Source organism: Pundamilia nyererei, unplaced genomic scaffold (assembly GCF_000239375.1).
Source record: "Pundamilia nyererei isolate P.nyererei 1_Seehausen unplaced genomic scaffold, PunNye1.0 scaffold00020, whole genome shotgun sequence".
In the NCBI taxonomy this organism is placed as follows: Eukaryota; Metazoa; Chordata; class Actinopteri; order Cichliformes; family Cichlidae; genus Pundamilia; species Pundamilia nyererei.
Genome location: NW_005187421.1, coordinates 2,419,551 through 2,434,179, shown reverse-complemented (window position 1 = coordinate 2,434,179; position 14,629 = coordinate 2,419,551). Strand labels below are relative to the sequence as shown.

Here is a 14,629-nt window from a genome sequence, read left to right as displayed (position 1 = left end):
GTTCGAGTTCGAGAGTCTACTAGCGAGACACTGAAGGACCAACCTCCATGCTCGTTACAGGGAAAGCTTTGAATTATCAGATAAAAGCTTGAAAAATAAATCCCCACCCATGTCAGCTGTCCAAACGGGGACAGAGTAAACACATTGTAAACAGCCAGTGAAATATTTTTTTCATTTTAAGCAGCACATTCAACACACACATTGCAAGTCATTTTACAGTAAGAAAAATAAAATCAGCTGTGACACAAAAAACAAATTCCTTTGTGCACATTTGACCCATTTCCTGAAACTGATACGAGGTAATCAGTACAGTAGCAGAAAGACAGGCGTCAACACTGCATACAAAACAGTCTGCTATGCATAGTAACAAGCTAATTAACTCTCAACTTTCCTCCCCTCTTTTCTCCCCCACAGCAAACGCCACAGCCTGCCTCGCAGCCAGATCCTGTTCTTTGAAAGCACAAGATGAAATATGTGCGAAGCCGTGAAAATGAACTAAGATGAGAAGCAAGCGTAATGCAATTACTTGTGCCTGAGCGATACCAGCGGAGTTCATCTGCCATCATCAAAGAAAGTATTTCTATAAATGACAGAGGGGCCAGATTGCCTGGTTCACACTCACACAACATGAAAACCATTTAAAGAGCAAGTCAAAGCAGTCACAAAAAAGGCAACACAACATCGGCTCTGCTACCTCCCAACAGTGAACCCTCTTACCCAAATACGGTTCTCAATCTCAAACCTCTTAACAGAAAGAGAAGAATAGGTTGCCTTTGCAAACTGTCCGCAAAATCCCAGAGATAGACGCATCTTCATCTCCCAGACTGTCAGTCTGCTTCTAATTTTTTAATGCTCAGTCTCCCTGTGCTTGGTCTCTCTCAGAAACCCTATGTCATTTCTCCTCAAACGCCATGTGCAAAGGGCTCTTTAATGATTCAGTGTCTGAATGGCCGTTTGGGCATCACTGGTCCACACCCTGGTGGGTGGAGCCTGCAAACACGATGAAAGTGAAGAGTCACATATTAGGTATGGGGCAGAACACAGTACAGAGGAAAACTTCTTGCATAAAACTACAGAGGATCATGTGACCAGTGTACTTTAAAAACACTAGACTGGTTCACAACACTTAACAACCCACATAATACAGCATTAGAAACTCAAGGTTATATACAACAATCAGTTCATAGCCAGCTGTCAAACATGTGTGTATGCTTTCATATTGCATTTAAATACAGAGGGCCCGGCTGCCTTTGTGCTCATGCACGGCCCCTTTTTTCATGCCATGCATGTATCAGAAATCCATAGATGTGCAGAAAGCATTAAGAACCAGTGGGCAAGTCAGGTGTTGTTAATATTTCATTAGGGCTATTCTTGGATCAATGCTTTCAAAGTCCTTCTGAAGGACCAATTTCATGATTTATTCAGATACAAACAGTGCGCCATGTTGGCAGTGACGTGGGAATTACGTGGCGATAGCAGTGGAATAGCCTGGTGGTTCGACTATTCAGTACTCCATCCAGAATCTAGACTCCAGTATGCTCAGCAAAAATGTGTACAGTAAAAATAATGTTTAACACAAGCATATTTCACCAACATCAACTTCACATGATCTCAAGTGTAAATTATGAAGTATCCTCTGATCCATTTATTCAACACCAGCCCCAGTGAGCACTGCAAACATTCCTCGTTTCTGATGTTCTGCACATTTAAAATGTTTTTTATTCTGAAACATGCAGGATGTAACTTTATCTAATAATAAAAAAAGCAATGTTGCATAAACCAACAGTCTTAGAAATCATGCTGTGCACTCATGGTTAGAATTTCAATGTTTTCTGTCCACATTAAAGGCATGTCTGCATGGTGTTTATTTTCTAAAAGTTTGTGATAAAAATGAGGAGATTCTTGTAGACTGGATAGCAAAAAAAGCCCAACAACTGCTTTATATAACAATTTCCACTTAAGCCAGGAAATGATTAGGAGAAGATAGAGAGCATAGAGTGCTCAAGAACTTCAACAGAAGCAGACAAAAAGAAAAATCCAAAAGCTTCAAAACCACAGCTTCCCAAATCACAATCTGATGGAGCATCCATAGAATGTGTCTGTTCAAGCCTGATTGACAGACATCCCAGAAATTCAGAAGTGAGTAATCTCATGATTATCCTCTTGATTGACTGATTGATTAAACCTTCTGCTTGTAAAGTGCCAGAAAATACAAGTTTCTTAAGCCAAAAGAGACAGGTTCAAATAGCCTGATGTGTCCAACTAACAGTCCAAATATAACAGTGAAATACAGAATAGAGCCAAACTTTGACTCGAAGGTATCTGAAGCATTTTGATTGTTGAAACGGTTAAAACAGAGGAAGCACGTATGAAGCATATAAGAGGTTCGTCATCGAAGCTAAGGAATTTAAATACAGTATTCTGAGCCAAAGTTACAAATAGCAGAGTTAAACCAAACATTATAGAGGCTGAATAAAAAAAACAAAACAAGAGAAAACAGAACAGTGTCTGCGATTCAGTGAGAGGAGAAAGAGACTGAGAGGAAAAAAAAAAATCAAGAGGCCGCCACAGAGCTGCTAGCAGATGGTGCTAAGACCAGGATCACAGACTGGGGACAGTAGAGCCTGTTCAACCTGCCCCAGCCAGTCACAGCATGGTCAAAACATATACACATACACACACAGAGCTCCACAATAACACACCCCTCATATGCAATTAGACTGTTTGTATTGAGCATACTGAATGAGTGCCCTGATGCACACCAACCACAGTCAGTCGAAGCAAACAGCACAGCCACAATCCTGCTTACAAACATAACACACATTTACAGACACACAGCAGGTGACAGAATTAGGAGCCAATGGGGTGGGTGTGCTATGCTAAGCGGATTAGTTGCAGAGTTTGGGGCACGTCCACAATCAGTTGAGTGCACATACTTGAATTGGGTTTTAAGGGTTCAAATGTTTAACTTTGATTATGTTTTCATAACTACCCAGCAGAATTGAAAAGGCTTGGTGAGGGTGGGTGGATGGGGGTTGGATTGCAAGCAAACCAAACACTTTTGGTGCAGATCTTTATAATGTTATTTATAAACTGCTAAATTAAGCATTGGCCTTGATGAAGGATGGGTTGAGGGAGCCCATCCTTCATCAAGTTACACATATCTCAACACCACTAAACAAATTATGTGAGGCCTGCACGTGCTAATATTTTAGCACAAAAATGCTCATCAAGTGCCCTCATTACATGAGACTGTATATCACAGCTTTGTGGGAGTCCTGTACTTCTGCTTTGAGGTGATGAAAGGCAGAGCTGGAGTCAGGATGTAGGCTGGACCACCTGCTTGCAGCCAGCAGCCTGTCTGCTCATCCCCTGCTGCGTAGCAAAAGTCTCCCATTAGTGTCTTATAACATGTCTGGCAAAAAAGGCTTTAAATTCTTCCAAAGAAAATTAGTCCTCCTTAATGAGACTAATGCACATTCCCAGAGGTATAGTCATCATTTCACAAAAAGCATATGTTTTTTCCATTTTTTCCATAAAGACTTGGTCTCAGATGAGGTCAAAGTTTGTTCTATATCACAGATTTTAAATGCTATGTTACATGTTAGATCACTGAAGCATATATATATATATATATATATACACACACACACACACCCCAAATCATGCAAATCAATGTTTTTTCTCATTATTTACAATTCATCACAAGGTTATGTCGAAACAAACCAGCTCAATGAGTATTTGTTAATTGAAACTGCAGGAAAACACACGATAAGTCTGCCTCGTCTAATGAGGTGAACAGAAAACTAGTCAGGTTAATACAAACACTGCAAAGGAGAGGAAACCAACTCAGTCCCGATCAGAGGGGAACAGCTACACTTTTAATGCTTAGCAGTTGATGCATTATACATTTGGTTTATTATTACCACACAGACTGAATATAAAAGATGGACCTTGCCACTGTGATGAAGTCTCAAAGTGAAAATTTTGATCATTGCTATTTATGTTCACATCAGTGACTGAGAAATCAGACACAATAAAACGACATGTTTCTATGGTAGTGGTTTGCCAATCACAGGTATGCCCAGCTTGATTTATTGTTTACTTTAGATGTAAAGTAATCCACAAAATGAACATGATACTGTATTAAATATGATTTGAAACTGGAGACTGAGAATTTTATCTGATTAACAAAATGCTAACCTAAGCCATAAATAAAGTGAAAAGTAGACTTTGATAGACTTCTATATAATCAGATTTCTCTTTGCAACAGTCATCACCCCCAGCTGATCTTTGTAAAGGCGGCAAATATTAAACTTGTCCACTTTTGAGACATGGAAATTTCATCCATCTTATTTATTAAGTCTACGTGGCTGCAGTCAGGTAAACTAACTGGCTGTAGCTTCATATTTATGGCATGCTCATGAGTGGTAGTGCTCTTCTTATCTAACTTTTGTCAGTAATTCCAAAAAGGCCCTAGCTAGACTGATAAATGTTTTAGCATCTTTATGATTTCCTCTTGCTCAGCTATGGCTGCATTAACTAGTTAAACTACCATGCACCTGCTTAGCTATCCAAGGGAGTCCAAGCTGGGGATCCAGCACCAGGGATGGGAGGACTTACCTGGTAAATGTCTGACAGGCTGCTGCTTCCTGAGTCGCTGGTGATACTACATCCTGAGTGGCTTGAGGAGACGTGGGTCACCTGTGGGTGTAAGCCGTCGGCCAGGTGAAGTCTGCTGAAGTCTGCGGGGAGCTGCACATACACACACACAACATACACACAGATGGTCAGTATCAGCCAGCCCAGCAACCGCTATTGGTCATTCACACCAACACTCGTGCTGACTGCCAAACATTGGATGCAGACTTAGCAGCATGTGTGTCTAAAAATAGGCGGTTTAGCTTTTATTCTATTTCTTCATTTTTTAATTATGTTTCCCCACTTCATTTGATAATAAGCAAAGACAGACTTTCTGCTGTAAAACAATAACGTATCCACTTTAATTTTAATTGGAAGGCAGTCTGAAAAACATTCAATTTGTTCCCATTAATGAATAAAAAGGGGTTTATCGTCTTCTTCGTAGCAAAGCAGTTATTTCACAAGAAAAATATTAATCAGAGCTTAAACAAGAGCTCAGCTTTCCTTTAATAATACATTTTGTGTAAAGGAAAGGCAGAGCCAAAAATATTTTAATTAAATAACCCAACATTTACAGAATGTGTCAAAAATATTTAGTTTTTAAGTCTCATTTTTGAAATCCTTTGGTTTACTTTAGAAGAATACTACACGTATTAGACAAAAGCATGTAAGAAAATGGGTTACAAAACTGAAAGGGAGTAGAAACTCGGGATTAAACGATAAGATAATCATTGTTTTAAATACAGCAAAGGAGCTCCTTTCCTGAGACCAGCAAAAAACAAACATGCCCTGCATACATCAAGAAAACACCCTCATTAAGGTACTACGAACTTGAGTAAACTAAATGAATACTGGGCAGTAATGGGGGAAAACCCCTCTGAGTAATTCATACGGTATAAAGTGCTAGAAAGCCCAGCTGTAATTAGCCACATTGTAAATGAGCCAACCCGCTTTCTCCATGGAAATGACCCCAAAATGCAAAATACATCCGAAATCCTCCCACTGCTCAAGTTTTAGGAGGAAGATGAATTAAAAATAAGAAGCAGTTTGAACTGCTACAACTCAGAGGTTTATTTGAAGTCTGCAGATGCTCTATGGTTTCTGTATGTGTGGCGTTAGAGTGGAGACAGTCAACAGCAAACACAGCAGCACAAATTTCCATAATTGGTAATGATTTAAGGCCTAAACTTATCAATTTAATGTCCTGGGACTTTGGAATCTTGATCCATTTATTGAAAGTTTTTCTGCAAGTTTCTGTAATTCTATAGCTAAAATTATTCAGGTATTAGCTCAGAAAATTATTATTACACTGACATAATTAGTGTTCAACTGCTGTCCTATGCATTTAAAATCCAACCTGATGGATCAGTTGTTAAAATGTATGATATACTCATTGATTATAGACCACCTGAAGCCCATAGAACATAGCTAACATTTGTGGCTTGACATCTGTAGATGTCAAGCACACATTGTATTTATTTCAAATGAAATAAATGAATTGTGTTTGAATCACACTCATCAAATCCGACTAGAATGTCAGAGTGGTGAATTATGGATTTAATCAAACAGCATAAATTGGTTCACGGTGTCTCTAGACTTGACTATTTGATGGCTAAATGTTTTATTTACCAATATACATCGGATACTCTGCAGGGAGACTGTTAGCTCTGGGGCATGCTTCAACTCCACTTCTTGCTGTGGCAGAGCATTAATATTAGATTTTTAAACTGAAAAGTCAAAGTGGGCCGATTTAACTAGTCTGCTCCACTCAGGAAATCAGCCAAATCTAAACATCTTGAGATTGGGTTTGGAGTTTTAAATTTTGATAGTAAACAAGATTTTTTATTTTTTATGTTCAGTGATTTTTCCCCCAAATGTTTCCTCACTTGACAGTAAAAACATTTTTACTCAGCTTTGATAAATGGTGATGAATTAGGGTGAGACTTTGAAATTTTAAAGAAAAAAACCCAACAACTTTCCTTTAACAGATCCTGACGTAGAGGTGACCAGCAACGCTTTCAGCTCTTCATTTCCAAGCTATGAAAGGTTAACTCATCTCTGAAATTCAGAAGTCTGCTATCAACACCATCCACCAATTTGGGATGCAAATAACATCTCTGCCTCAGATTATTTTGGAAATCAGCTTTGAAGTCCCACTTGGATGACAAATGGAATAGATTGGATAGAAATGCATCTCAGGATCTTCATTTGCAAGTAAATAGGTCTGAGCCATCATCTGCTCTTGAATGTACTCAATGAAAACATCCATCGTCACAGCTCCTGAAGTGCTCATCTGCATTACGGCTTAATGAAAGAGTTTTTGAGAATGGAAGTGTTTTGCTGCAAGAATGATCGTTGTGTGATAGATAGAAGAAACTAGTTTTGACTATAAGACTTCTTAACATTCATGAGGCAGAGTCACAATAAAACTGAAGGGCTTGAATATGTTGGAGCACTGAACTGATTTGGAAGTTATTTGGAGACCTTTGTGAGTGAAAATTTTAACCTGAAACATATCAATTCACAAAGCGCCTTCATGTGTCAGTGACAAGAGACCAAGAGCCAGACAGTGCTGCTCCTGTGGCACCGAGGTGTGATGTGATTACACTGTGTCAAAGATTGCCATCACGATTAATTATCTGGCTGGCTGCACCAACCAAAATGGTCGACCGGAGGGCCTAGTCGCTCTCTATCCCGCCTCGGGCTGCTTTTTTTCACTCCCTCGTCTGGTTGACTTCACCCTGAGTGCCTCCAGCTGGCTTCCACAATATTACTGAACAAATATTATCTGATGAATCTCTTTTCTCTGTTTGTATCTGTAATGATAAAGCCTCATCACATTTCCTTTTGATGACTTTTATGGCGTAATACGTCACTCGTTGCAATACAAATTTCAGACATAAGGTTATATTGGAGCTCTAGCAATTTATATTTAAGCTTAGACATTTTTCGCTAGAGTGATGTAGCCTTGAGGCCTGCCATCAACGTCACTTTTGTCCCAAAGGAAATTTGTACTCTTGGATTACAGCAAAGCTGGAAGCGAGGAAAGCTTGGCCTCAAATACACACCAGTGAGGTACATTGTTGCTCTTACATGCTCCATTATCATTAACAAAGCAGCACTGCATTTTATTTTGAGTTGATTTCCGGGAGCACTGAAATGCAGACAGCTCTGCACCTGAAAACAGTCCCTGAAATATGAACAAGTTTAGGTTTTTTTTGAGGGGAAAAAAAGGCTTTAAAATGTCTAAAGACAATTTGCAGGAAAAAACAAACAAACTTAGGGCTGAGCACCACAGAGAAACGAGAAACTAGTGGGAAGGGCTCTGATGCATTCTAGGTTTTGTTAAAGTAACGGAAACACAGAAAAATCTAAACCCTATTCTTTACAAATACAGATTATTAAAAGATAACAAAAAATCTGCAACTGGAAATATTTTTAACATACAGTTAGGGAGAGTGCACAGAGGTTACGTGAATATTGTCATTTCTGCGAGTACAAACAAAAATGACCATGTAAGATTTGTCGATATTATCCCAACTGGTTTCCACAACCAGGCAAAAAAGCCCCTCCTCCTCCTCCAAAAATAAATAATAGGAGAATTAAAAATAAATAAATAAATGAATAAATAATAATAATGCACTTTAAAAAGGGGAACACCACAAGCCCCTCCCCCTGGAAAGACCCAGAGATAAAGGGAGGACCAGAAAGCAGGATAAAGGGAAAGGATAATAAACACTTAATCCTTTCTCTACACTCATTTAGGTCAGCTGTCTGTCAGTCAATAACCCAGGGTCCATGCAGTCCATAAGCATGTGATCCATCGACTTATTTGGCCCAATGGCATCCACGAGACTGGGCCAAGATGGATGACAGAGCAACAATAATGACTGACTCATTAAGTATTTTCAATTAGCAGCATGGTGATACGGTATTGTACATACATGGGTTGTTAACCCCAACGGATATGCACAATCCATAGTAAAACATTGTTTATTAAATTGGTGTATATTGGTGACAATAAACATCTGCCACAGTGTGAATGTGTTTCTATTCTCCTACCTTACTGTATATAGGGCTTTCTGTGCTCCACATTCACTGTTCTCTGGCAAACAAATAAAGTGAACTCTGCAGAAGCGCGAGCCGAAAATACGTACAATCAGCTGTCACAGGAGGATTAAGCGTCGCTCTAATGCTCGAGCCACAACACTGAACTCTGCCTACATGTGAGCAGATGTGGTGCTCCTTAAATTACACTGCAGACCTAATGACCTAGATTGCTGGGTGGAAACCCTGGCTGGCTCTCAATCTCATTACTGCCTTTATATGCTGGGAGTGAATCACTGCTGCTACACTAGACTTCCGTTCTAGAGGGTCACCAGACTGCCACAATGGAAAATGCAGATTTTAACTTCCACTGAAAACAAATTTCAGTGGTTGGGTTTAAATTTTGGACAAAAAACAAACAAACAAACCAAAAAAACAACAACAAAAAACAAACAAAAAAAAAAACAGGGATTTTTTTATGATTCATTTCTGATTTTCTGCTGGTGAAATAGCTTGAAGCTGTGCTGCTCCTTTATACATTTGACATGGGATTTAAAACTTTCTCTGCTTGTTACAAAATGGAAAAATAGACAACCTGGATGCCTAAGAGGCAACAGGCACATCCCAGAGTTTTCCCTGACCATAGTGGCAGCTTCTCGCTTTCCTGAGCCTCGCGGATCAAGAGATTAAAATCCTTTGGGCAGGGTGTCCGATTAAATGGGTTTGATATGCTCTCTGTGCTTTCCCTTCCCCAGATACAGCTCCACCAGTCAGTAACACACAAGTCAGCAGTTAGATAGGGAGAAAATATTACCTACAATGAGGCAATCCACTATATTGTCATTGGAATAATTTTTTTTACCAAATGTCAAACACTGTGAAAGGTTTTTCTGCCGAAGTGCAATATTACACTTCTAAAAAAAAAAAGTTTTTTCTTTACGAAAAGTAAAAAACAAAACAAAACAAAAAAGACCAAGCTTTTTTTTTTTATTGACATTCAAGATGAATAAAGGCACAACGTATTATCTGACAAAACGTTTGGATATTGCTTTTCAATCTGTGGAAATCAATTTTTTCTCTCAAATTTTGTGAATGAGAAATGCTATTCTTCCATCACCAAAAGATCCAGCCATAAAGCCTCTTCAAAGCGCAAGAATTCAACATGAACTATTAGTTAGCATGTAACTCGTTGCAATAAAGATAAATGAAACCATACGTTTTCATGGGAAAGATAAGCAATGGCGATGATAGTGTGATTGCTGTAATACGATCTAGTGGCTTTTATTTGGTGGGTTTCCTGCTGGGATAAGGGACTATTTACACAAGCCTTCATTTGTCTGCTAAGAACATAAGAAAACAAAAGTCAAATGAAGGGGGTAAGACAGTAAGAAGAGATAAGGGCAAGTTTGATACCAAAGCTAAAGATCTTTTCAGAGCTTGTGAAAAGGAATACAATTAAATTAACAACAATTAGTCTGAAAATTGGAAGAAAAAGAGTAAGATACAGATGATGAAGATGATCACGATTACTGCAGTCTACTTTCTGTCATTTTCCATTCTTGCCCTTTTGTTAACTTACTTAATTGTCTGTATAATTTGTCTAAGTTTTCGGTTACACAAGTAAGTGCGATGCGCTCCAGACTCTAAACATGTTTTGGCACTTGAAATTCTTCTATCCTGCCAGCAACAATGCTTTAATTAGAATTATGTGCTACTTGACAGCTGTTTGGCCCCTTCCTCATTAACAGTGATTACAGCAATCCTATAATAAATGATTTAAGATCATAAGTGTGTAAAGCACTATTTTTATGCTCTGTGGTGTTTGCTAGATTTCTGGGAAATTAGTCAATTTATTCTCTCAAAATTAATTTATATGCAATGACTGAAGTGACAATGAACATGTTTATTTGGAGAGATTTTTAAAAAAAAAAGAAGAGTATAGGCCTAAATATATGTGCCAATCATTAAAATATGGAAAAGTGCTAAAAGGCACGGCAGCCATAAGGTGCTATACTGTGTATGCATTGTAATGGCTTATATCCTATTAAAATGACAGTGTAGCTATAGGTAAGACTTCAAAATGACATAAGCTTTAAGGATCTGCAGATGGATAGTTGCAATAGGGGGGGAAAAAAAGAAGATGTTTAATATGCCACATTTTTTTTGGGGTGGGGGGGGAGAATCGATCTTGTATAAACAACTTCATATGAGTATTGTTAGGGCCTTGGTCACCTACAGGCGTCCCTGAGGGAAGCAGCATAAACTGAGAGGGAAGAAGATGAGCCATCTCATCTAGGGTGACATGTCCATGTCTATTATAGGAATATTAAGGTGATTTTTCGTTAAGCATCTGTGCTCTGCAAACCAGGAAACGTCCATCAGTGTGATTTACGGCCTTGTCTCTGTATGTGTGTGAATGGATGTGTGCGGTCGCGATGTGTGAGTGATGCCAGCGGTGCTGACAGTCGATCTATCTGCTCAGGCCTCCAGTGTCTGCTGGAGCTACCGGCTGCTTCCAGCACCACGGACAGCGCCACCAGCAAGAAACCGGTGGTTCAAACTAGAAGCAACTTTACCGAGGTAATAAGGGAGGGAGGGAGAGAGACGGGGGGGCGCAATTAGAAACACCCAACATCCTTTCTGTGTGTTCTCGGGCTGAATTAACCATTTTATGCTTTAAAATAACTCATCGTGCATCAGTCTCTGTAATGCGACCCGGCTGTAACAGCTCCTGGAGCCTAAAAGGTGGACTAACTGAATTTAGGGGAGCTCTCTGAACACATGACATCATCTCCCAGAAAAGGGAAGAAAAAAAATACACCCGGGATTCAGGATTCACTGCTTGTATCTCCGATGCAAATAATACCTGGCAAAGCTAATTTCACTTTAGCGACTTACGATTATTCTTCACGTCCACTGCGTCGTTAAACGTGATGAGAAAGATGTGTCGGTCATTAAAACACAGACACAGGCTACATCTGCAACGATGTGTTCGTGTTTGACCACAGGAAAATAAGGGCTACTGTTCAAGGGCCTTCGTGGGTACAACGTGGCACTGAACCATTACTGACCTCGCTCTGATTTTTTATTTTTAGAATATTTTACTCTAATGTCCTGGCAGATCGATAATGTAAGATTCACGCAGTTGTGCGCGTGTCTGCGCGCGTAAGTGACAGCAAGCACATGGCGGCCGTTTCTAGTACAACACACTGACACACATCGGAGGCTCGACGGGGCAATAATCAGCTTGTGATTCGGGTTTCTGATGCGTCCTTGGTCTGCCCTGCGTTCATTCATCTTGTGCAGGCTCGATAGAAATCTGATGCACATCCATTATACGGCCGGTAATCATATCTACGGGTCATAAATGAGGGCGAGAGACAGAAAAAAGATGGAGAAAAAAACGCTGCAAGTCGATAGGCTACTTACCGGGGTTTTATCTTGCTGGCTCGGGACTCCATTGCTGTCTGATGCTGCTAATGGTTTCATAATGAAAAAATGTTCACCGGGCTAAAATCTAACATCCCGGACCTGCTCTATGCTACAGCATAGACCCTCATTTTCATCCAAAGCGACCTGCCCTTTCCCCTCCCTCAGCTGCGCCGTCTCCCTGGAAGGAGGCGGCGGCTTGTCAGTTTTGGGAGTATCCGCTGTTCCTTGGCCTGATTTGACACTCCAAACCGACACCACCTTCTGCGTTTATTCCAGCCACCCCGCTTCTTCCAACAGAAATATCTTAAAATCACCGAAAAGGAGGAGGAGGACAGAGGGGGGAAATCCTTTTATCCAAGCGAAGAAAAACAGCCAGCGTCTTCTCTCCGCGCACTTGACAATCACATCTCCAAGCGGAGAGCAGCGGCGCGCGATAAGAACGCAGAAACAGGGGAAAAAGATGGGAAAAATGGCTGACAACACTTTCACTCACGTTTGCTCCCTCCGCCTTCCTTCCCTCTCTATCTCCTTCTCCCTCCCTCTCGCGAAAGTAAAGCGACACACGCGAAAACACACACGCACGCCTTTATGCACCATTAGATTATTTGAAGACCGAGACGCCTGCAGCCTCCGCCGAGGTACTGTACGTTAAACCCAGCGGTTTGTTTGTAACGGGAGCAGGGGGATGTGTGTATGTGTGTCAGTGGTGGTGGAGGAGGGGGAGGAAGGTGGTGGTGGTGGTGGAGGAAGAAGAGGAAGGGGGGTGGGGGGATAAGGACCTCCTCCCTGCCTGAGAGTGATGCTGTCAGAGCAGCCACTATGGCTGTGCTCATCTGGAGGACTTACAACACCTCAGCTCTGATAGAGAGATAGAAGAGGGTGGATGATTAAATAAAAATGAGGAAGATGGATGAAAAGCAATGTCCAAGGAGAGATAGAAGGTGATACACAGCTGAGAAGTGGGAGGAAGGCGATAAGTCCAAAAGGTAAAAAGAGGTAGAGGGAAACAGAGGGATGAAGAATTGGTTGGTAGAGAAGAGCATAGTGGAATAATGCCATTATCCCTCACTTCAGCACCAGACCATGGCTGGAGCTTGTTGGCATAGAAACGGAAAAAGGAAAGCCATTTCCTGAGTGGAGAGATGGCAGCACTTCCTCCTGAGTGTGAGAGTAAAATATGGAAAGAGAGGAAACAGTAGCATTGCTTCTCCGGAGAGGTGAAAGCATTCACAGGGGGCTCACTGCAGGAACACAGACTGGCAGCAATGATGTCACACTGTCACTCAGCTGGAATAGCCATAGCAACTGGGTGAGCACGAGCCCCCTGCACCCACCCACTCATCTACCCATCCAGCCCGCTACACACCCTCTAGGGCCTTCAGTTGCTGTGGCGACGGAGGCAGCAAGACATGCTGAAATGGAGGCAGGGAGGGGAGAGAGTGCATAAAATAGAAAAGTGGCAATAGACTCTTCCACTTCACTCAGCTGTACTACAGCGAGCAGCAGCATCACCAATCAAACACACAACATTACATTTTGCTTTCTGAGAGGAAGAAAAGTACTTCTTATATGTGTATGTTCAGGTGGGAGGCCATGCCTGTGGAGACTCTAGTTAAATACTGGATAAATAGAAGGCTCTCTATCTATCTATATATATCTATATATATCTATATATCTATATATCTATTTTATATATATATATATATAAAAAGGTCTGCTGACAGACTGAGATATGAGGAGGACTACACAATGACAGAAACTGCACCACAGGGAACAATGAGGATTTAGACAGCAAACCAAAGGCAACAAACTACAGGCCAGCTTGCTACTCGCCACAAAACAACTAGGAATTAAGCTGAGAAACAACACGCAGAGCACAAAACATTAAAAGAAGAGTCGTGTCTGTTTACACGTTATCTATACTCAACAGCAGATTAAACTATAAAATCACATAGAATCTCGAATAGTAGATATACCATTTATTATCATTTATTCTTTTGGTCATTGTTCAGTTATCATTTTCCTGCATTGTTGCAGGTCTCAGTCATTTTGTCACCACTGTCTGTTTTTTAGCATTTTGCAAAACTGCTGGAGGAGGATGAATCAGTTCCCTTTCAGCATCAATGCATCACTTTGTTACACAACATGAAACGAGAAATATTACTAACAAATTTATTTTTAGGCACATTAACTAAAACGGTGAACCTTTTTTGCACTTTTTTTTAACTTCACTTTAATATAATGTGTATTTTTTGGTTCTGGACTGTGGCCAAAACACAAAACATAACCTGCAGGTATCATGCAGAAGCTGTGACAGGCAGTATCTTTGGCATTTCATAGCATCACAAATGAATCAAAAATGAAGCAGTGCTTTGCTGCAGCTCTATATTATTCACATCCATAAGCAGGAATCATAATATGATTTTAGAGCCTCATACTTAAGATGGATCTAAATGGTGCAAACAACCATTTGTAAAGCCCGTGCAATATAAACTTAATTTCTGACAAA

General features: G+C 40.4%; 1 protein-coding gene across 3 annotated transcripts in view; it reads right to left on the bottom strand.

The window, feature by feature from the left end:
- The window catches only part of rapgef2b (Rap guanine nucleotide exchange factor 2b), a 54,709-nt gene that overhangs the window by 18,743 nt on the left and 21,337 nt on the right, over positions 1 to 14,629 (bottom strand). For 2 of the 3 annotated variants that reach the window (XM_013909167.1, XM_013909168.1), the window contains exons 1-2: positions 12,118 to 12,798; positions 4,624 to 4,755 (exon numbers count right to left, since the gene is read on the bottom strand). In XM_013909167.1, the coding sequence (XP_013764621.1) occupies positions 4,624 to 4,755; positions 12,118 to 12,177 (192 nt within the window). In that variant the 5' untranslated portion in view covers positions 12,178 to 12,798. Of the gene's footprint in view, positions 1 to 4,623; positions 4,756 to 12,117; positions 12,799 to 14,629 lie in introns of those variants that run through there. The other variant, XM_013909166.1, reaches the window with a different exon arrangement.